We start from the raw sequence: 23,982 nt of genomic DNA, 5'->3' as shown, positions 1-23,982 counted from the left end.
GATAGAATCTGAGCCAATAGTCACTGAATCACATGGGATTATTGTATTATGGCCAGTGTAAAGTCTCATTATGATTCATTAAAAACTGACAGTTCTAGGAAACTGAATACAATGTATAACCATTTATTCTTAATGGTAATTATTAATGATACATGAAACTGTTACAGTAGATCGGGTGAGTTAGTGTGTAAGTACATGTTAAAGGTTATCACCAAAACATCTTACACCAATTCATTGTTAAATGTTTTAATAAAACAAACATGTACAGGTGCAGAAAAATACACTGAATCGAGTGTTGTGAACAATTAGACAGCAATATCTTCCAGTTGATAAAGTTCATTAATTGGATAACATAAACCACCTCAGTTGGTTGATTCATTCATTATTATATTTAGTACATGGTTATGTATCAATATAAACTCTTTCCCTGCTGTGAGTTAGTAAAATGGCTTGTTTTCCCTTATTAGTGCCCCATTTTATCATAGAGCTCCACCTTAATGATGGACTTCCCAACATTGGACATGGTGGCCCTCAGGTCTACGTGTTGGGCCTTGTACTCCACCCCTGACCCACGGGCCTCTGATCGGGCAAACTTGCTGAAGTCCTTCTCATTGTACATGTGGTTGTACAGTTGCTTGTCGCAGGCGCGTGCCACCTCGAAGACGCCCACCCCCAGCCAGTTCTTGTAGAAGTTGTAGTCATAGGGCACGGAGAACATGATGGCCATGCGTTCTGAGCACACACGGCTCTGCATGTGGAAAAGGTCGTAGGTCAGGACCCCCACTGCGCCCGTGGCTGTGTCGTCATCCTTGGTGAAGGAGCACACCTCTGTCTTGGTGGTGCGGACTGTGGGCTGGGGTGGATGGTAGCAGTAGCCACTGGACATATACACCCTGGGGGGTAGTAATGGGGAAGGGGTGTCATTAAGGTTCTAATTAATTATCTGAACATTCATGTTGCTGAAGATGGTCATTTATTCAAAATGCAAAACCTTTCAAATGGACTTAAAGTCATGTGAAAATACACTTTTAAACTTGTATAACTTTTACGATCACTGTCCCTCTACTTTTAGTCATTTCATTCTTCCTTTCTTTCTGTCCAGCCACTCTGTGCTGATGGATGGAGTGTGAGTGCTGCTATGGATTCGTAAGCAACACAGAGTGAACCAGCATGCAATGTGCAATGAGCCACATTGTGTCACTTCATGATGGATAGGTGGATGTGTTCAAAGCCACCTTACACATGAAAACCACCCATCCAAGAGATGCCTGCCATAAAATATATTTACTCTGAGAAATTCCACCGAAAAGTAACAGACAAATAACAATCTGGGGATGGTCAGCTGGTTTGCTATTTAGTTATGTAATTTAATTTCCATAGTGGTATACTGTATGTAATGTAAGGAGATTAGAGTATTGAATGCCAACATACTTGGGGTTGATGAGACAGTACCCGGTGGTGACATTGGTGATCTCTATAGTACAGTTCCTGTTGGTGGTTAGAGTGGCTGAAACGGCCTCTGCGTTCTCTGGCATCTTGGCTGGTCTGAGGGAGTTACAGGGAAAAAACCTGTATAGTGGCATTTAGATGAGTGGAAACAGAGTAAGTCTGGAGTGTAAAGATAATGACAGCTGAAGAGTAGCTTTGAGAGTAGCTTTGAGAGTAGCTTTGCCAACAGAAACAAAATAACATTCATTTAAAATCTCTTTAATCTTCCCTTCAACCTCGAACCTCGAGAGTTTGCAGGCAGATGCACGTTTCTAAAAGTCTAGGCAAGGTAGCAAACAAACAGTCCTGATCCCAATGCATCACACGCTAAATATTCTAGCAGGCAGAAGATGTTAATTATGATGAAGACAATGTAAAGATATTCACCTTCTAAGTTCAGAAAACTTCAGCTGTGTCAGGCAGTGGAGAGTAGATTCCTGTTTCCACAGACTCGTAGAGGAGAGGAGGAATTGGCTGAAGTCACGCCTACTCTAATTACACTTTTGCTTGTTCGTGCACAAACCCAGGTGTGGCACGGAACCCATAGAAAATGAGGCAAACCTTTGAACGAGCCAAGGAAGGAGTGAAGAACAGGAAATACTGCATTCCAATGTAATAGTTTGGACTTTTCCTGTATTTGCTGGTGTTATACTGGCTGCTGTTAGTTCTATTACATACAATACTATGGGAGAAGATATTTTAGATAGAAAAAATAGTAAGGGATTTGTGCCAATGAGATTGTTGTAACAAATGCTATCCATACAGCCAGCTCTACAATACTCATAGCACATTCTGTAGTACTGTATGTTGTGTTCTGACATGATGAGGGAGAACAAATGAAACATTGTTGCTGCGATCACTGCAGGTCTGGGAAAGTTGTGGGTTCTGCACCTGTTTATGTACTGACCTGTAACACATTCCTCACAGCCAGGTACCACCCTACAATGCATTGTGACACATCCTTTGACACACCCCAGCTTCACAAACCTCACTCACACTTTTCAATGGAAAAAGAAACACACCCTTCTTTTAATGTAAAAACTGAGATGGGCAATAATTACTCAGCATCAATTAAGAAACTCAGTGGATACTGGATGTCCTAAACATCTGCAGGTTATTGGTGGCTGGGAATGACAACTGAATGAAAAAGAGCTACAAATGTGTGCTTTGGAAACCCATGTAATTATCTAAGGATGCATCCCAAATGGCAGCCTATTCCCTATATAGTGCACTACTTTTGACCAGAGCCCTTTGGTCTGTATTAGTGCTGCCAGATTTCAGACTTCACCAGATGGCGCCAAACATGCACTTACAGTTTGAATGGTCAGCCAAATAGAACTTGTTTTACGGAGGTCACAATGCTTTTAGAAATGCACTGCTGCTTCTGTGTTGTAACTTGACAATAAACCACACCAACAACTTTGACCTTTATATCAGAAATGAACATTTATTTCTGCACAGATTTTATACAGTACTGTGAACATTTCCTCTGAATTTCATGTTATGGTCAATACCAATAACATGTTTAGATTTTTTAATTTTTTTAATTTAACCTTTATTTAACTAGGCAAGTCAGTTAAGAACAAATTCTTATTTACAATGATGGCCTACACCAGCCAAACCCGGACGACGCTGGGCCAATTGTGCGCTGCCCTATGGGACTCCCAATCACGGCCGGTTGTGATACAGCCTGGAATCGAACCAGGGGGTCTGTAGTGACGCCTCAAGCACTGAGATGCAGTGCCTTAGACCGCTGCGCCACTCGGGAGCCCAAGGTTGGTGGCACATTAATTGGGGAGGATGGGCTCGTGGAGCGGAATTAGTGGAATGGTATCAAATACATCAAACACATGGTTTCCAGGTGTTGATGCCATTCCATTCTCTCCATTCCAGACATTATTATGAGCCGTCCTCCCCTCAGCAGCCTCCACTGCTGTGGACACAGGACACACAGCAACCTTCAGCCATAAGGACTAGAACAAGGCATTATTTATCTTTCTGTATGAATGAGTCAGATCGTTAAACACATCTTGGTGATTGTGTTTGTGTAAGTGGGATATGTTAATCAAAAATTCTCAACCTAATCATATTAGTCATACAATTTACATTCAAATACCTCTTTAAACTCACACACCTAAAACTAAAACCACAACCGGATGAGAGCTGAAGACACAATAGACATTCGACAAGATGCAGTGAAAAGTCAATAGTCACAGTAATTGTTACAGTGTATGTCCTGATTGTCTTTTATCTTTGTCGCTAGGGTGACTGAAGAACTGCATATTACATTATTATTACTCATGCATAGAAGCTCAAAGTTGCTGGAATATCATTGTTCTGTAAATAGAACCATTTCTTATTGACCTAACACACCTACTGTATATCAATCTTTGATGAAAGACAATCACATGGTCTGCTTGGTTGATGGCAAATTGCTCTGGAATGTTCTACACAATTGAGAGAGAGGGAGACAGAGAGAGAGGCAGACAGAGAGAGAGAGAGAGAGAGAGAGAGAGAGAGAGAGAGAGAGAGAGAGAGAGAGAGAGAGAGAGAGAGGCAGACAGAGAGAGAGGCAGACAGAGAGAGAAGGAGACAGAGAGAGAGGGAGACAGAGAGAGAAGGAGTCAGAGAGAGAGAGAGAGAGAGAGGCAGACAGAGAGAGAGGCAGACAGAGAGAGAGGGAGACAGAGAGAGAGAGAGAGAGAGGCAGACAGAGAGAGAGGCAGACAGAGAGAGAGGGAGACAGAGAGAGAAGGAGACAGAGAGAGAGGCAGACAGAGAGAGAAGGAGACAGAGAGAGAGGGAGACAGAGAGAGTGACTGCAGCACTCAGACTACTGACTCACTGTCCGCTGGCTTTCTGAAATCGTTTGCTGTCTTTGCCAAACTTGGATCTTTCCCCATCCCTGATGCACCATATCCAAGACTGATACTAGCAGTCACAGCCATCTATAGTACAGTCGTGGTCAAAAGTTTTGAGAATGACACAAATACTAACTTTCACAAAGTCTGCTGCCTCAGTTTTGATGATGGCAATTTGCATATACTCCAGAATGTCATGAAGAGTGATCAGATGAATTGCAATTAATTGCAAAGTCCCTCTTTGCCATGAAAATGAACTTAATCCCCAAAAAACATTTCCACTGCATTTCAGCCCTGCCACAAAAGGACCAGCTGCCATCATGTCAGTGATTCTCTCGTTAACACAGGTGAGAGTGTTGACGAGGACAAGGCTGGAGATCACTCTGTCATTCTGATTGAGTTAGAATAACAGACTGGAAGCTTTAAAAGGAGGGTGTTGCTTGAAATCATTGTTATTCCTCTGTTAACCATGGTTACCTGCAAGGAAACACGTGCCGTCATCATTGCTTTGCACAAAAAGGGCTTCACAGGCAAGGATATTGCTGCTAGTAAGATTGCACCTAAATCAACCATTTATCGGATCATCAAGAACTTCAAGGAGAGAGGTTCAATTGTTGTGAAGAAGGCGTCAGGGCACTCAAGAAAGTCCAGCAAGCGCCAGGACCGTCTCCTAAAGTTGATTCATCTGCAGGATCGGGGCACCACCAGTGCAGAGCTTGCTCAGGAATGGCAGCAGGCAGGTGTGAGTGCATCTGCACACACAGTGAGGCAAATACTTTTGGAGGATGGCCTGGTGTCAAGAAGGGCAGCAAAGAAGCCACTTCTCTCCAGGAAAAACATCAGGGACAGACTGATATTCTGCAAAAGGTACAGGGATTGGACTGCTGAGGACTGGGGTAAAGTCATTTTCTCTGATGAATCCCCTTTCTGATTGTTTGGGGCATCCGGAAAACACCTTGTCCGGAGAAGACAAGGTGAGCACTACCATCAGTCCTGTGTCATGCCAACAGTAAAGCATCCTGAGACCATTCATGTGTGGGGTTGCTTCTCAGCCAAGGGAGTGGGCTCACTCACAATTTTGCCTAAGAACACAGCCATGAATAAAGAATGGTACCAACACATCCTCCGAGAGCAACTTCTCCCAACCATCCAAGAACAGTTTGGTGACGACCAATGCCTTTTCCAGCATGATGGAGCACCTTGCCATAAGGCAAAAGTGATAACTAAGTGGCTTGGGGAACAAAACATTGACATTTTGGGTCCATGGCCAGGAAACTCCCCAGACCTTAATCCCATTGAGAACTTGTGGTCGATCCTCAAGAGGCGGGTGGACAAACAAAAACCCACAAATTCTGACAAACTCCAAGCATTGATTATGCAAGAATCGGCTGCCATCAGTCAGGATGTGGCCCAGAAGTTATTTGACAGCATGCCAGGGCAGATTGCAGAGGTCTTGAAAAAGAAGAGTCAACACTGCAAATATTGACTCTTTGCATCAACTTAATGTAATTGTCAATAAAAGCCTTTGACACTTATGGAATACTTGTAATTATATTTCAGTATACCATAGTAACATCTGACAAAAATATCTCATAACACTGAAGCAGCGAACTTTGTGAAGACCAATACTTGTGTCATTCTCAAAACTTTTGACCACGACTGTATATCTGGAATGTCAGACTAGCTTCGTACAACTGCCAGGCATTTCCCTTTTCTATCAATTCTGCAGCTTCAACTGAAACTGGTTGGTGTACAATGGTGTAGGATGATCAACAAGTCCAAAGTCAGTTTTGTGTTTGCCTCCTAAAGATTATGGTTTGGGATGGGTTTTAGGTAAGTTTGTCCTTGACATGTGTTTATTTATTGTATTTAACCTTTATTTTAACAGGGAAGACATATTGAGACCTAGGTCTCTTTTACAAATGTGCCCTGTATACACAACTTAAATATACACATTATACCCATATCAGTCGCGGTCAGTGCTGTTTATGATGAGGGAGGACAATTTTTTTTTTTTTATGAGCATGGCCTTATTTTTATTACAGCATATTGGATGACTGTCATTCATATTCCATTCACCCAGTTCAATGTAACATCGATAGGTTTAGGCTCCTACGTGATAGTCGAATTTGTCCTATACCCATCATGAAGTTGTTACAACCTAGCCTATGAATGAAAGTTTACAACGACTGTAACACCCTGGCTCTGGGACTCTATATGTTGAGCCAGGGTGTGTTCTTTCTAGTTTGTTTATTTCTATGTTGGCCTGAGTGACTCCCAATCAGAGGCAACGAGTGTCAGCTGTGGCTGGTTGTCTCTGATTGGGAGCCATATTTAAACTGTCTGTTTTTCCCTTTGTGTTTGTGGGTTCTTGTTCCGTGTTGGTCTATGTTACCTAGGACGTTACGAGTCGTTTGTTGTTTTTGTTTACTGTCCGTGTTTATCGCTAATGATAAATAAACATGTTCGTTCATCACGCTGCGCCTTGGTCCTCCTCTCTTAACGACGATCGTGACAGAAGAACCCACCATACAAGGACCAAGCAGCGTGTCCAGGAGCAGGCAGACTGGACATGGGAGGAAGCGCCGGGAAAGGAGATGGAGAGGTTGGCGATGGCCCAGGTGGGCAAATCGTGGTCCTGGGAGGACATGCTCGGGGGCAAAGGGCCATGGGCTAGGATTAAGGCCCTGGCGAGAGAGGAGCAGCGGCGTCAGCAGTGTCATCGTCGGACGGACGAGAGGCAACCCCAAAAAATTTTTTTGGGGGGGCACACGGCATGGGCGGCTGGGCAGCAGGAGGCTGCCACAGGGCGATTTGGAGAGGAGGCCACCGGGTTTGGGAGGCCAGAAGGCAGGTTGGCGGAGCCTGGATGGAGAGCAGAGCCAACTCCCCGTACTCAGGCATGGCAGCATGAGACTGGTCAGGTTCCGGGGTATGCGGAGCTGCGTACTGTGCCACGAGTGGTCCGGCATAGTTCGGTACGTCCTGTGAGAGCACCCCGCATGTGTTGTGCGAAGGTGGGCATGCAGCCAGGACAGAGTGTGCCGGCTCAGTGCTCGTGGCCTCCAGTGCCTCTCCTCGGTCCCGGATATCCTGCGCCAGTGTCACGTGCTGTTATGCCAGTACGGGTACACAGCCCTGTACGTCCTGTGCTGATGCCTCACACAGAGTGTGTGAAGGTAGGCATTCAGCCAGGACGGGTTGTGGCAGCTCTTCACTCCAGGTCTCCTATCCGTCTCCACAGCCCGGCCCGGCCTGTCCCTGCTCCACGCACCAAGCCTACGGTGTGCGTCGCCAGCCCGGTCCGGCCTGTCCCTGCTCCTCGCACCAAGCCTACGGTGTGCGTCGCCAGCCCGGTCCGGCCTGTCCCTGCTCCTCGCACCAAGCCTACGGTGTGCGTCGCCAGCCCGGTCCGGCCTGTCCCTGCTCCACGCACCAAGCCTACGGTGTGCGTTGCCAGCCCGGTCCGGCCTGTCCCTGCTCCACGCACCAGGCCTACGGTGTGCGTCGCCAGCCCGGTCCGGCCTGTCCCTGCTCCTCGCACCAAGCCTACGGTGTGCGTCGCCAGCCCGGTCCGGCCTGTCCCTGCTCCTCGCACCAAGCCTACGGTGTGCGTCGCCAGCCCGGTCCAGCCTGTCCCTGCTCCACGCACCAAGCCTACGGTGTGCGTCGCCAGCCCGGTCCGGCCTGTCCCTGCTCCTCGCACCAAGCCTACGGTGTGCGTCGCCAGCCCGGTCCGGCCTGTCCCTGCTCCACGCACCAAGCCTACGGTGTGCGTCGCCAGCCCGGTCCGGCCTGTCCCTGCTCCTCGCACCAAGCCTACGGTGTGCGTCGCCAGCCCGGTCCGGCCTGTTCCTACTCCACGCACCAAGCCAGGGGTGCGCATCGTCAGCCCGGTCCGGCCCGTTCCTACTCCACGCACCAAGCCAGGGGTGCGCGTCGTCAGTCCAGCACAACCCGTGCCTGGGTCACCGGTGCCTGGTAAGGTACCGGTCAACTGCTCCACTACGGAGCTGAAGCTAACCGCTCCTGCTACGTCCAGTTCGGCTCCAGCCAGCGGGGCCAGACCGGACCAGGGGCGCTATGGGGGGTTTATTGGAGGGTGGTGGGCAAGGCCGGAGCCAGAACCGCCGCCGAGGAGGAATGCCCACCCAGCCCTCCCCTGTTTTGCTCTAGTTGAGGCGCGGTCGCAGTCCGCGCCTTTAGGGGGGGGGGGGTACTGTAACACCCTGGCTCTGGGACTCTATATGTTGAGCCAGGGTGTGTTCTTTCTAGTTTGTTTATTTCTATGTTGGCCTGAGTGACTCCCAATCAGAGGCAACGAGTGTCAGCTGTGGCTGGTTGTCTCTGATTGGGAGCCATATTTAAACTGTCTGTTTTTCCCTTTGTGTTTGTGGGTTCTTGTTCCGTGTTGGTCTATGTTACCTAGGACGTTACGAGTCGTTTGTTGTTTTTGTTTACTGTCCGTGTTTATCGCTAATGATAAATAAACATGTTCGTTCATCACGCTGCGCCTTGGTCCTCCTCTCTTAACGACGATCGTGACAACGACGTAGCTGCACACAGGTCGAGAGAAAATGTTGAGGTGACAGACAGTGACACATGGACAGACAGATCTAGGGTGTTAAGAAATGTTTTTTAACAGAGTCAGTGGAATGAATACACCCGTGATCAATTTTATTGGTCACATGCGCCGAATACAACAGGTGCAGACATTACAGTGAAATGCTTACTTACAGCCCTTAACCAACAGTGCATTTATTTTAAACAAAAAAGTAAGAATAAAACAACAACAAAAAAGTGTTGAGAAAAAAAGAGCAGAAGTAAAATAAAGTGACAGTAGGGAGGCTATATATACAATAAAATAAAGTGACAGTAGGGAGGCTATATATACAGGGGGGTACCGTTGCATAGTCAATGTGCGGGGGCACCGGCTAGTTGAGGTAGTTGAGGTAATATGTACATGTGGGTAGAGTTAAAGTGACTATGCATAAATACTTAAAAGAGTAGCAGCAGCGTAAAAAGGATGGGGTGGGGGGGCAGTGCAAATAGTCCGGGTAGCCATGATTAGCTGTTCAGGAGTCTTATGGCTTGGGGGTAGAAGCTGTTGAGAAGTCTTTTGGACCTAGACTTGGCACTCCGGTACCGCTTGCCGTGCGGTAGCAGAGAGAACAGTCTATGACTAGGGTGACTGGAGTCTTTGACAATTTTGAGGGCCTTCCTCTGACACCGCCTGGTATAGAGGTCCTGGATGGCAGGGAGCTTTGCCCCAGTGATGTACTGGGCCGTACGCACTACCCTCTGTAGTGCCTTGCGGTCAGAGGCCAAGCAGTTGCCATACCAGGCGGTGATGCAACCAGTCAGGATGCTCTCGATGGTGCAGCTGTAGAATTTTTTGAGGATCTGAGGACCCATGCCAAATCTTTTTAGTCTCCTGAGGGGGAATAGGCTTTGTCGTGCCCTCTTCACGACTGTCTTGGTGTGTTTGGACCATGATAGTTCGTTGGTGATGTGGACACCAAGGAACTTGAAGCTCTCAACCTGTTCCACTACAGCCCCGTCGATGAGAATGGGGGCGTGCTCAGTCCTCTTTTTTTTCCTGTAGTCCACAATCATCTCCTTTGTCTTGGTCACGTTGAGGGAGAGGTTGTTGTCCTGGCACCACACGGCCAGATCTCTGACCTCCTCCCTATAGGCTGTCTCATCGTTGTCGGTGATCAGGCCTACCACTGTTGTGTCGTCGGCAAACTTAATGATGGTGTTGGAGTCGTGCCTGGCCATGCAGTCATGGGTGAACAGAGAGTACAGGAGGGGACTGAGCACGCACCCCTGAGGGGCCCCCGTGTTGAGGATCAGTGTGGCAGATGTGTTGTTACCTACCCTTACCACCTGGGGGCGGCCCGTCAGGAAGTCCAGGATCCAGTTGCAGAGGGAGGTGTTTAGTCCCAGGATCCTTAGCTTAGTGATGAGCTTAGAGGGCACTATGGTGTTGAATGCTGAGCTGTAGTCAATGAATAGCATTCTCACGTAGGTGTTCCTCTTGTCCAGGTGGGAAAGGGCAGTGTGGAGTGCGATAGAGATTGCATCATCTGTGGATCTGTTGGGGCGGTATGCAAATTGGAGTGGGTCTAGGGTTTCTGGGATTATGCTGTTGATGTGAGCCATGACCAGTCTTTCAAAGCACTTCATGGCTACAGACGTCAGTGCTACGGGTCGGTAGTCATTTAGGCAGGTTATCTTAGAGTTCTTGGGCACGGGGACTATGGTGGTCTGCTTGAAACATGTTGGTATTACAGACTCAGTCAGGGACATGTTGAAAATGTCAGTGAAGACACTTGCCAGTTGGTCAGCACATGCTCGGAGTACACGTCCTGGTAATCCGTCTGGCCCTGCGGCCTTGTGAATGTTGACCTGCTTAAAAGTCTTACTCACATCGGCTACGGAGAGCGTGATCACATAGTCGTCCGGAACAGCTGGTGCTCTCATGTATGCTTCAGTGTTGCTTGCCTCGAAGCGAGCATAGAAGTGGTTTAGCTCGTCTGGTAGGCTTGTGTCACTGGGCAGCTCGCGGCTGTGCTTCCCTTTGTAGTCTGTAATAGTTTTCAAGCCCTGCCACATCCGACGAGCGTCAGAGCCAGTGTAGTATGATTCAATCTTAGACCTGTATTGACTCTTTGCCTGTTTGATGGTTCGTCGGAGGTCATAGCGGGATTTCTTATAAGCGTCCGGGTTAGAGTCCCGTTCCTTGAAAGCGGCAGCTCTACCCTTTAGCTCAGTGCGGATGTTTCCTGTAATCCATGGCTTCTGGTTGGGGTATGTACGTACGGTCACTGTGGGGACGACATCATCGATGCACTTATTGATGAAGCCAGTGACTGATGTGGTGTACTCCTCAATGCTGTCTGAAGAATCCCGGAACATGTTCCAGTCTGTGCTAGCAAAACAGTCCTGTAGCTTAGCATCTGCGTCATCTGACCACTTTTTTATTAGCCGAATCACTGGTGCTTCCTGCTTCAGTTTTTGCTTATAAGCAGGAATCAGGAGGATAGAGTTATGGTCAGATTTGCCAAATGGAGGGCGAGGGAGAGCTTTGTATGCGTCTCTGTGTGTGGAGTAAAGGTGGTCTAGAGTTTTTTCCCCTCTGGTTGCACATTTAACATGCTGGTAGAAATGAGGTAGAACGGATTTAAGTTTCCCTGCATTAAAGTCCCCGGCTACTAGGAGCGCTGCATCTGGATGAGCGTTTTCCTGTTGATTAATGGCCTTGTACAACTCATTCAGTGCAATCTTAATGCCAGCATTGGTTTGTGGTGGTAAATAGACAGCTATGAAAAATATAGATGAAAACTCTCTTGGTAAATAGTGTGGTCTACAGCTTATCATAAGATACTCTACCTCAGGCGAGCAAAACCTTGAGACTTCCTTAGTATTTGATTTTGTGCACCAGCTGTTGTTTACAAATATACACAGACCGCCGCCCCTCGTCTTACCGGAGTCTGCCGTTCTGTCCCTTCATTTGTGGACTTCAATGCACAACACATCAGCAATATGTGACCAGCCGGAAAAACATTTTCAGGCCAAACCATATCCTAACCGCTACACACAGCCTACATCGTTGTCACCATATTAGCTAAAGTAACGTCCTAGTTAACATAGCTAATAGAACTAATGCGTTAGTAAACCCCCTACAATCATGCAGTAACGTTACAGTCACTAAGCAGTATAGTGGTTACACCGGCGGGCCCCGGTGGAAATAAATTAATAAAACCAAAAGCTTACCTTGACTTGGAAGAGTTCCAGTGTTGTGTTCGATAGTCATAGCCAGCAAGCTAACATGGCATCCCTCTGTTTGAGCCGGGTGTTTTGAGTAGGCTAAACTAGCTAGGTGCATTTACTAGCTAAGTGAAACTGAAAGTGATTTTTTTTTTAAACGAAATGTCTCTCTCTCTCTTGCTTCTCCTTCATTTTTGAAGAAATTAATTTGTTCAAAACTGTTCCAACTATTGTCTTTCTCTCTCTTTGAGTCAACTACTCACCACATGTTATGCACTACAGTGCTAGCTAGCTGTAGTTTATGCTTTCAGTACTAGATTAATTCTCTGATCTTTTGATTGGGTGGACAACATGTCAGTTCAGGCTCTGATAGGTTGGAGCACGTCCTCTGGAAGCTGTCATAATTACTGTGTAAGTCTATGGAAGGGGGTGAGAACCAAGAGCCTCCTAGGTTTTGTATTGAAGTCAATGTACCAAGAGGAGGACAGAAACTAGCTGTCCCCCGCCTACACCATGGTGCTACCCTACAGAGTGCTGTTGAGGCTACTGTAGACCTTCATTGCAAAACAGTGTGTTTTAATCAATTATTAGGTGACGTGAACATATTTAGTATAGTTTTATCTAAAAAGTATAACCTTTTCAATGTTGTACTATTTTTAGTTTTATGAAATTCACTGAGGAGTATTTTGAATTTTGTTCCAGCAATACGGTGCATTAAAACTAAAAGACCCTAGGAACCTCAAGAGTTAACCAATCCTGTGAATGGGTTAGGCAACTCAGGTGTCTATACTTCAACAGCAAAGTTAGATAAGAAGGAAGTTTATGATGTAGTGCCTTGTAAACAAAAAGGGAGTAATGTAGAGATCTACGGGTCTTTAGCGAAGTCCAGACAACCTTTTGATACAGGATGCAGTGGTGAGTATCAAAACTGTCACCTGTAACAAAACGACGGGCACTATGGTAGCTGGCATCCAAAGGTTTAAGAGTAGTAGCAGCTGCACTTTGATAAATAATATCACCATAATCAAGAACAGATAAAAAGGTTGACTGAATAATCTGCTTCCTATTGCTTAGAGAAAGGCATAATCTGTTTATGTAGAAAAAGCCAACTTTAAATCTTAGCTTCTTAACCAGCTCGTCTATATGTTTTTTAAATGTCAAATCCATATCAATCTAAATGCCTAAGTATTTATATGCGGGAACACATTCGATTGGAGAACCATGTAATGAGTGAACATATAGTTCATCTGAAACAAGAGTTTAAAAACAACATGCATTTTGTTTTGCCTGGGAACTTCAATTTAGTGCAAACAGTTTCAGTCAGCCTGCCATTACCTGGCACTTACCTATGACTAAGCATTCAACTTTCAGGAAACATTCAATCTTTGCTGTGTCTAAACCCTATCTATCTATACTACACTTTAATGTAACTTTTGAGTCAGTTAGTGGGCATACAGGCTTAATGGCCACCAGTTACACATTGAATTCTTGACTTGCTTTCATTCCAGTATAGAATAAATGATTATTATTATGGCTGTACAGAAGTCGTATAAATGCATAGGTCTCTGTGAATGAGAGATTTTGATTAATCCTTCAAGCCATCGGAATAGTCTGTAAAAGGTAAAGGTTCTCAAACATGGGGTAATGGGTGGAGGGGGAGGCGGGAGGAGATGGGGATTATGCAAACTTCGGGGTTTGATTAATTTTGGCCTGAGACCTATCTCTGGTGATGGCGGTAAAGTGGGTAGAGGAGAGAGAGGAGAGAGGAGCGTGCTGATTGATTGCCGCAGGGGGCGCAAGGTTCTGCACGTTACCTTTTTGATGAATAGGCTGTCAGGGCATGCGAACAACCAAATATGGCCCTGTAGATTAATGTTTAAGCGATTATGCTATAAGTATAAATATTAAACGTCCATTAAGGGGGATTACACTTGGTGCCACTTTGAAAAGGGGATAGAAAAAGGATGAGGGGGAAGGGGGGAGGAAAATAACCCTGAACAGAGCAGGTGCATGGTTGCCTGTGTGTTTGTAATTCTCCTCTAACAAATGTTAGAATTCTCAGCAGAGGGAAAAAGTCCTTGACATTAATCTCATTTATTCTGTGTGTGTGTGTGTTTGCAAACCTGTGTGTGTTTTCAAGAGGGCGAGGAGAGGAGGACTAAAGATAGGGAGGCTTTAACTTGACAGAGCATGCCAGTGCATCCCCCTTCTCAAATTACGGAGCGATTAAAAGCATCCACGGTGGTGCACTTGGAGTGAGAGTGTGAATAAATGCCTGGTTTAAATATTATTTGTGCTCAGCATGGATTAATTCCCCCTCCAAAGAGAAATCAATAGCGCGCTGTGCAGTATGAATATATTTGTGTCACTGCCTGCCGAGGGGACAAGGAGAGGAAACCTTGCTCAGGAAATGGGTTTAGACAACACACATCAAAACGACTAAAACCACAACATCCAAACGATCAGTGCTGATCCAGGGAAGGAAGCCTGGGCAAGTAAGAAGACATTGGGAGTAAAACCAATTCAATATGCAATTTAAAATCATAGGCCCAACTGTCTTCAGTCCATTTAGTGACAGGCATAACAAGACATAACATTATCCTAATTGAATACTAACAGCTCTGTTTCACATACATAGCCCTCCCAATGTGATGTCAATCTGTTAGAACTCAGTAAGATAAAATTCAAATTGGCAGCTTAATAATCAGTAACTTTTGAAGCTACTGCATTTGATTTGTCTAAATATGCAAATATATTCAACAAGCATTGTTCAAGTAAGCATATTCCATCTATGTTTGGCAAGCATCTTTTTTTTCTCACCCCCCTCCCATGAGTGTTTTTCACCCTCATTTGAGCAATGGCTATTCTTTTTCAATTGGGCACAGATCTTTTCTGCTTAATTATTAATTATTAATGCTTAACTACGCCAAAACAAAAACAAAAATGCACACACACACAAACACACTCTCTTTCTCTCTCTCTCTCTCTCTCTTTCTCTCTCTCTCTCTCTCTCTCTCTCTCTCTCTCTCTCTCTCTCACTCTAGCTCTCCTCTCCTCTTCCTTGTTGCAAGACCAATACACGACATTACACACTTAGTAATTAGTGGCTTGTGTAGGCTATTTACTGTATTACATTGAAACATTGACACACGATCTGCGTGTAAGCAAAAAAGGTTCTATTGAATATTTTGCTATGTATTTCCAAATCCTCAGACTGTGCTCTCTTATCCTCACATTGGCTAAATGATGAACGCCAGCTCTCTGTCTGGGACTGATCCTCTGACAGCAAAACAGACAGGAGATCAATACAAACCACTACCCATCCCATCTCTGTTCTGTGCATTGGCTTTTCCTTCTCTTACCCCCCCCCCCCCCCCCCCCCCCCCGCCAACCCAACCCAACACATGCCCTGCCACTCTGTCCCTTCTACAAACACATGCCGTCCCCTCCCCTCCTTTCAACCCCTCCTCCTCTACTTCGCTCAGCCCTCCATCCTGCTTTCTAAGAAATATAATCCCATTGATCCAAAAGCCGATGGGAAGCGTTGCTCTGTAAACAGACTGATGCTCAATAGGAAGCGCTGAGCACCCCAGGGAGGGAACGACTGCTGGAGTGGATAGGTGTGTTTCTGATGGAGGTAGGGGAGGGGGGTGGGAGAGGTGTGTGTGTGGGGGGGGGGGACAATCTAGCATCTGAGTAGTTTGGCATCATTTATGAGTTTTATTGCTTTACCCCCACTGCCCCTCCTGCCCCCGTGACCCCTGTTCCTACGCCACATTCCCTTCGATCACTCCATGTTCCTCCTGTGCAATTAAGCGGTGGCGGAGGGCGGGTGGATGAAAGGTGTGACATTTTGCTTTTGACTGCAGATGAATTCGGAGCGACGGATCGGACGGATGAATCCAGGCGTAAATATGGATTTATTTTCCCTGCGTTCCCACACTACTTCTCCACTTTCCTCCCTCTCTCTCTGAAGTGATGGGACCTGGCTTTAAGAAAGGGCGACACGGGCCTCAGACTCATCCTAAATCATGAGTTGACAGTTTAAAAGGGCACGATGCAATGGTCATGGTTATTTTTCCACTCGATGAGCTGGGCTATGTATTTTGTAGCTGTTTCTCAAATGGGTGTTTTTCTTTTGTTGAGTATCCCTCCCCTCCTTGAATCACCTAGTTACGGTTCCGTCTGTCTTTATAGTGTCAGTCATAGAGTGAGTGTGATAGCTGTACTGATGGACGGATGCCATTAGTTCAGGGCATCATGAAGGCTGTGGGCCCTAAAAAGAGTCTACCCACCCCAAGTCCAATTGTGTCACCCAAACACTGACAAACACTTTAATAATCTAATAATGAATGTTTGCTCACACTCAGTCTCAACCCTCTCCTTAGGTCACCTTAAAGGAGAAGTTTACCCATAATCCAGAAACTCACAAGTGATTGCATATATTGAAACTAGTTCAGTGGAGTTTCCCCTCTCTCCCTCTCTCTCTCTCTCTGGAGTGCAGAACTGAGACAGCTTCAAAAACGGGTCACGTGACTTGTGACGTTGCTGGTTGCAGGCCTCACTCTGCTTTGTAGTCAGTGATTGCATGATTCACACATCCGCAAACTGTGGACAAATTCATAGTTTTATTAAAAGTGTACAGCCAAATTTGCTATTTTTTGTCAAAGGTACTGTCGGTTTTGAGTCAGGAAATGTATACTTTTCCACCTAAGATATTTGTGATTATTTTATATCATTATTTTATGTATGTAGCCAACAGCAATGGAGATGGGTAACTACTGCGCATGAGCGCCCTCGTGGGGGAAACCCTGCTACGTAGAAACGTCACGATAATATGCCCTTTTATGGAGGTTGATGCCACATATTTTTTTTTGGGTAGAAGTAGTGTAATATATAACTTTCTGTGCGACCTGACCAAATTAAAATTAAAATGTGAGTTATAGATCTGTCATTCTCAGTGAAAGCAAGTCTAAGATCTGTTCTATGTGCGCTATTTCTATGCTTTCCATTTCACCTGGAAGACAGTACAGTGGCATTAAAAAAAAAAGTCTGACGACGTGAGGAGGAAGAGTAGCCTACTGGAGGGGCGTTGATGTTGTCAAACCTTATTTATTTGAGCCAGAGTAGCCTATTCTGACAAAGAATTTAGGCAAATTGAACTTCAGATGGCAGCCACCATTTTAGAAACCCCTCCCCAGGATCAACACAGACAGGTGGTGCAGTTATGGCAATTGCGCTCCAATGCCGACAAATGAGGAACGTTTGTGCTGCAGAGAATTCAAATGTGTGACTACAATTCTTACAGACATGGAGGAACATATTGATGATGAGGAGCAGTTAGTTTGCTTTTGCGAGCACATGGATTTTACTGCTCACAAAAACTATGAAATAGCTGAATCCTCTGATTTGAAGGGGTGTCCACATACTTTTGTATATATAGTGTATGTGTGCCATTCAGAGGTTGCCTTTGAACGGGGTATGGTATGTCTACATGATATGATGCAATGGTAATAACACAATAAGAACAGCTCGAACATCAAGGATCAGGCTACATACCCCCACACGCTTGCTTTGTTGCTTTCTCTTCTCAAACGCACCTTTGTATTTTGGCACTGTGCCAGATCCAGTCCATGGAAATACAGTAGCAACAGCTGTATCTTTTAGTATCCTTCAGTTTCCTGTCCCCATAATTTCAGATTGCATATCTCATTCACATGCATCGTCGCTGAAGTGCTTGCTACACACACAGCGACACACGCAGGAGTTTGTACATCGTATTTACTATTTATAATTGCTGCTAAACATCTTCTGAATCTCTATGTATCTTTTACCGGAAAATTGTGAAATGTTGTGCCTTCATCCCTTGATTTCTTGTATAAAGTGCAGCCAGGGACCAAACATCAGCCTGCTCTTGCTACTATCTCTTTTTCCACTAACTTTACCTGTGATTGGCCTAACTCTATGAACTTTTGCACCAGCTCCTTCTCCCACCAAATAAAATTGTGACATCAAGCTCCATATAAGGGCATATCGTGAGCAGGGTTTCCTCCAGGAGGGCGCACATGCACAGTTGTTACCCATCTCCACTGCTGTGGTAATCTGCTACATAAAATAAGTATATAAAATAATCGCAAATGTTTTAGGTGGGAAAGTACACATTTCCTGACTCAAAATCGATAGTACTTTTGACAAAAATAGCTGATTTGGCCACTTTCAATAAAATGATGAATTTGTCCAAAGTTCGCAGATTTGTGAATCATGCATTCACTGACAACGGAGAAGAGCGAGGCCTGTATCCAGCAATGTCACGAATCATATGACCCATTTTTGCAGCTGTCTCAGTTCTGCAATCCAGGGAGAGAGAAGGGGAGAGGGCAAACTCCACTGAACTAGTTTCAATTTATGGAATCACTTGGGAGTTTCTTGATTTTGGGTAAACTTCTCCTTTAAACTTTGCTTCACACTGAAGCAGAAATGGTCCTCAACTCTCAAGACCTGCTTTTCAATCACCAGGAGGAGAGGTTAAAGGCATAATTATTCTGCATTTTTTTTCAATTATATTTAAATGTCATACTTCAGCACAGAAGATACATACAGTATCAGCCTATGCACATTCAAATGGCAAACCTTTAAGGCATGTTGAAATTCTAGGCACATTCAGTAATAAAATAATCAAATCTAATTTAATAGAGCACATTAACCTTCATGGGCTATGTAAACTGCTATCATTTGACATAAATGTGATTTTTATGTAATTGGGACTGGCGTGTGGTGATCATTCCATCAATGTGATTTTTGTCTTCTTCAGTTCTTGGTTACCCGTCAGTAAGGGGAAAATAATCCCACTTTTCTAATACAGTATAATGACTCATTCACTTGCCTAATTATCATTTATCGAGTGAAATGAATATTTGTTTTAAGACACTGCTCTCTATAGTTGCCACACTATGTCTATCCTTGTTTATCACTTATAGTAATTGCAGAAGTATCAGTTGCGTGAAATTGTAGACATGATTGAGATGGTAAGAGAAATGTACCAGAGTATATCTGAAGACAGGGACGTTTAATCATTCTCTACTACAACCACTAACACCATCTATTGTTTATTGATTGCTGATGACCTGGCATCCACAGAGGCTGAAGGTCAAAGTTCCTGCCTTCTCCTTCTCGCCAACGACCCCTTAAACTTGAGAAATCCATCATCAATATTGACACAGCTGCTCAGCATCAATGAAGCCTGCTTCCCCAAAAACAAAAACAATGCCAAGTGCACCAGGTGCATGTTTCTAGAAAAAAAAACTCTCCACTCAAGGGAACTTCAGCAAAGAGGGATGAATATGATCCCACTCCAACAGAAACAAGATAATTTGAGGCAGCCTGTGAACATTGTGGTATAGGTGCTAAAATGTTTGCAGAGCTGCCTGCCATGATTGCAATTCATGGCGATTGAGCTACCTGGAGAGGACCCTTGAGTACCTGATTCATTAAGGTGGGTTTTATACAGCCATGGATGAAAATAATTCTGCTCTACCGTGTTTTGACCATAGTACATCTCTCTTTATCTCTATCTCTCTCACTCTCCATTGGAGGAGGATGAGGTAGAACCAAAATTAGTGGGTGTTAACATCAGAGCCAGATGTTGGCCAAACAGAGACACAGAGGCAGGCAGGTGCACTGAGCTCCTCTGTCTCTCTGTAGCTCCCTAGCTCAGCTTGCCAGTTCACAGAATGTCAAGTGTGCTCCAAACATGCTGCGTTTAGAGAGCGCAATGACACTCAACCTGCTCAGAGACACAGAGAGGCCCTTGAACACCTCTTTCATTTGTGTTTATCCACTGAGCATTTTCATTCCATTGTTTATTTACTCTTTCAAGCATCTGTAGGTTAGATACTGGCTCTATCCCTGGTGGAGCTTCTCAATATGTAGCTAGTGACTCAATAAAGTCTGGGGTTTGTCTGAGTCATTTGTCTGTCTGAGTGAGATTGTGATGTGGCCACAGTCGTCACACTGGCATACCCTACTAAAATCAAATTACATTTCATTTATTCGTCACATGCTTCGTAAACAACAGGAGCAGACTAACAGGGAAACGCTTACTAACGGGCTCTTCCCAACGATGCAGAGAGAAAGTAAATACAGTGGGGGAAAAAAGTATTTAGTCAGCCACCAATTGTGCAAGTTCTCCCACTTAAAAAGATGAGAGAGGCCTGTAATTTTCATCATAGGTACACGTCAACTATGACAGACAAATTGAGAAAAATAAATCCAGAAAATCACATTGTAGGATTTTTTATGAATTTATTTGCAGATTATGGTGGAAAATAAGTATTTGGTCACCTACAAACAAGCAAGATTTCTGGCTCTCACAGACCTGTAACTTCTTCTTTAAGAGGCTCCTCTGTCCGCCACTCATTACCTGTATTAATGGCACCTGTTTGAACTTGTTATCAGTATAAAAGACACCTGTCCACAACCTCAAACAGTCACACTCCAAACTCCACTATGGCCAAGACCAAAGAGCTGTCAAAGGACACCAGAAACAAAATTGTAGACCTGCCAGGGGCGGTGTGTTCAATAGGGCGATATGGGCGACGCACTGCCAAACGGGAAAAGGAAGGGATTTTTTTTCTAATCAATTATATCACGGAAACAGTAGTTATCAGTGTTGTAATCTAGACGTCTGATCTGCCACAGTGCCACTAAATGTCCAATCAGGCTAAAGTCGTGCTTCAAATGGCCCCCCCCCCCCTTTTGGGGCGATTTCAGTCAGGTTGAAAATCGCCCAGAAGTCTGTCATAGACTCCCATGTAAAATCTATTTTTTTCAAATATCAGAGCTTTCAATACAATCTCTATGGGTTTCTGAGGGCTTGCACTTACGCGCTTTCGTCATACGTAACATAACCATGAACGTAACTAAGAAAAGAGCGGGTAGCCTCGTCAATCAATTCACTACTACTATCAAAATGGCTAGGCTTCAGTGCAACTCGATTGTGTCTTTGAAAGAAGTTCCTTTTTGTCGGCGAACAAATGAAGATAAATTGGCAACGAAACAATTAGGACCTCCCAGACCAAATTTAATAATTCAACAGGTTTCTACTAAAGGGGGGAAGTCCTACACCCGAGGATTTTCCAAAAATTGGTACGAACGAAAAACCTGGCTAGCAGGCTGCGATGTAGCTAATGCAGTCTTCTGCTACCCCCTGCTTACTCTTTCACCCTGAAGGCGGCACGGCAGACAGCACCGCTTGGACAGCGACTGGTGTGTAACGGACATGCACCATCTTTCAGGAAAGATTAAGAAACATGAGCTGTCAAAGACCCACATGGATAGCTGTTTGAGATTGTCTGCTTTGGGGAGAGTGAACATTCCCACTCAACTGGATGAGGGATACAGGCTAGCTGTCCGCCGCCACAACGATGAGGTTAGTGTTGATAATCACAAGTTTACTGGAGAACTGAAACTGACAAGGCTGACAAGATAGGACCCTTTTGTCCATTGTTATTGGATAGGAACAGAACTTATAACCAGCTCCTGACCTAAATAGATCTTAGCACAACATTTTACTCAACATATCATATTCCATATTCACTATAACAAATATATTTACTACGACATTAGCAAGAACCGCCACATCCTCAGCCGGCTAATCCAGTGTGTGAAGTTTTGCGGAGTGTTTGAGTTAGCTTTGCGAGGCAAAGATGAAACTGAGGGCTCCACCAACCCTGGTAAGCCAACACTTTTGAGATCAGTCAATAAATGCTTCTGGTATTGACTTATATGCTGCCCCTGTCTTCATGTTGTTGCTGGACATATCTTTTTTAAAATGTGTGTAGGTCACCTAAATCATCAGAAAAATTGCCCCCCCTGAGAATTTTTTCAGGAGCCGCCACTGAGACCTGCACCAGGCTGGGAAGACTGAATCTGCAATAGGTAAGCAGCTTGGTTTGAAGAAATAAACTGTGGGAGCAATTATTAGGAAATGGAAGACATACAAGACCACTGATAATCTCCCTTTGATCTGGGGCTCCACGCAAGATCTCACCCCGTGGGGTCAAAATGATCACAAGAACGGTGAGCAAAAATCCCAGAACCACACGGGGGGACCTAGTGAATGACCTGCAGAGAGCTGGGACCAAAGTAACAAAGCCTACCATCAGTAACACACTACGCCGCCAGGGACTCAAATCCTGCAGTGCAAGACGTGTCCCCCTGCTTAAGCCAGTACATGTCCAGGCCCGTCTGAAGTTTGCTAGAGTGCATTTGGATGATCCAGAAGAGGATTGGGAGAATGTCCTATGGTCAGATGAAACCAAAATAGAACTTTTTGGTAAAAACTCAACTCGTCGTGTTTGGAGGACAAAGAATGCTGAGTTGCATCCAAAGAACACCATACCTACTGTGAAGCATGGGGGTGGAAACATCATGCTTTGGGGCTGTTTTTCTGCAAAGGGACCAGGACGACTGATCCATGTAAAGGAAAGAATGAATGGGGCCATGTATCGTGAGATTTTGAGTGAAAACCTCCTTCCATCAGCAAGGGCATTGAAGTTGAAACATGGCTGGGTCTTTCAGCATGACAATGATCCCAAACACACCACCCGGGCAACGAAGGAGTGGCTTCGTAAGAAGCATTTCAATGTCCTGGAGTGGCCTAACCAGTCTCCAGCTCTCAACCCCATAGAAAATCTTTGGAGGGAGTTGAAAGTCCGTGTTGCCCAGCGACAGCCCCAAAACATCACTGCTCTAGAGGAGATCTGCATGGAGGAATGGGCCAAAATACCAGCAACAGTGTGTGAAAACCTTGTGAAGACTTACAGAAAACGTTTGACCTGTGTCATTGCCAACAAAGGGTATATAACAAAGTATTGAGAAACTTTTGTTATTGACCAAATACTTATTTTCCACCATAATTTGCAAATAAATTCATAAAAAATCCTACAATGTGATTTTCTGGAAAAAGAATTCCTCATTTTGTCTGTCATAGTTGACGTGTACCTATGATGAAAATTACAGGCCTCTCTCATATTTTTAAGTGGGAGAACTTGCACAATTGGTGGCTGACTAAATACTTTTTTCCCCCACTGTAGACACGTAATAATCCAAGTAATAATAAATACAATGAATAATGATAACTTGGCTATATACACAGGGTACCAGTACCGAGTCGATGTGCAGGAGTACGAGATAATTGAGGTAGATACAGGAGTAAAGTGACAGATAATAAACAGTAGCAGAAGTGTATGTAATGAGTCAAAAAAAAGTTAGTGCAAAAAGGGTCAATGCAGATAGTCCGGGTAGCTACAGTATTTGGTTAACTATTCAATTAACTATTTAGCAGTCTTATGACTTGGGGGTAGAAGCTGTTCAGGGTCCTGTTGGTTCCAGACTTGGTGCATCGGTACCGCTTGCTGTGCAGTAGCAGAGAGTACAGTCTATGAGTGGCTGGAGTCTTTTACAATTTGTAGGGCCTTCCTCTGACACTGCCTGGTATAGAGGTCCTGGATTGCAGGGAGCTCGGCCCCAGTGATGTTCTGGCCGTACGTAGTACCTTCTGTAGCGCCTTGCGGTCAGATCCCAAGCAGTTGCCATACCAAGCGGTGATGCAGCCAGTCAAGATGCTCTCAGTGGTGCAGCTGAGGACTTTTTGAGGATCTGAGAACCCATGCCAAATCTTTTCAGCCTCCTGAGGGGGAAGAGGTGTTCTCGTGCCCTCTTCACGGCTGCGTTGGTGTGTGTGGACCATGATAGATCCTTAGTGATGTGAACACAGAGGAACTTGAAGCTCTAGCATGTAACTACATGCTTACACTAGCATGTAATATGAATGTTAGATTACATGAACACTCAATGTTGG

At 45.0% G+C, this 23,982-nt stretch overlaps 1 protein-coding gene across 2 annotated transcripts; it reads right to left on the bottom strand.

Annotated features, from left to right (window-relative positions):
• Positions 1-19: 19 nt before the first annotated feature.
• Positions 20-2,024, bottom strand: LOC311104490 (uncharacterized protein). 2 transcript variants are annotated; one of them, XM_084146342.1, is made up of 3 exons: positions 1,876-2,024; positions 1,432-1,569; positions 20-893 (listed from the first exon to the last, which is right to left on the bottom strand). In XM_084146342.1, the coding sequence occupies exons 2-3, from the start codon at positions 1,533-1,535 to the stop codon at positions 464-466; spliced, it is 534 nt and encodes a 177-aa protein (XP_084002468.1). In that variant the 5' UTR covers positions 1,536-1,569; positions 1,876-2,024; the 3' UTR covers positions 20-463. The 2 variants fall into 2 exon arrangements, with proteins under 2 accessions (XP_084002468.1, XP_084002469.1); XM_084146343.1 differs by having other exon boundaries at positions 1,432-1,545; positions 1,876-1,927.
• Between the last annotated feature and the right edge of the window lie 21,958 nt (positions 2,025-23,982).

Source organism: Coregonus lavaretus (assembly GCF_964263955.1).
Source record: "Coregonus lavaretus genome assembly, chromosome: 28".
Lineage (NCBI taxonomy): Eukaryota > Metazoa > Chordata > Actinopteri > Salmoniformes > Salmonidae > Coregonus > Coregonus lavaretus.
This window is presented reverse-complemented; position numbering and strand designations above follow the sequence as displayed.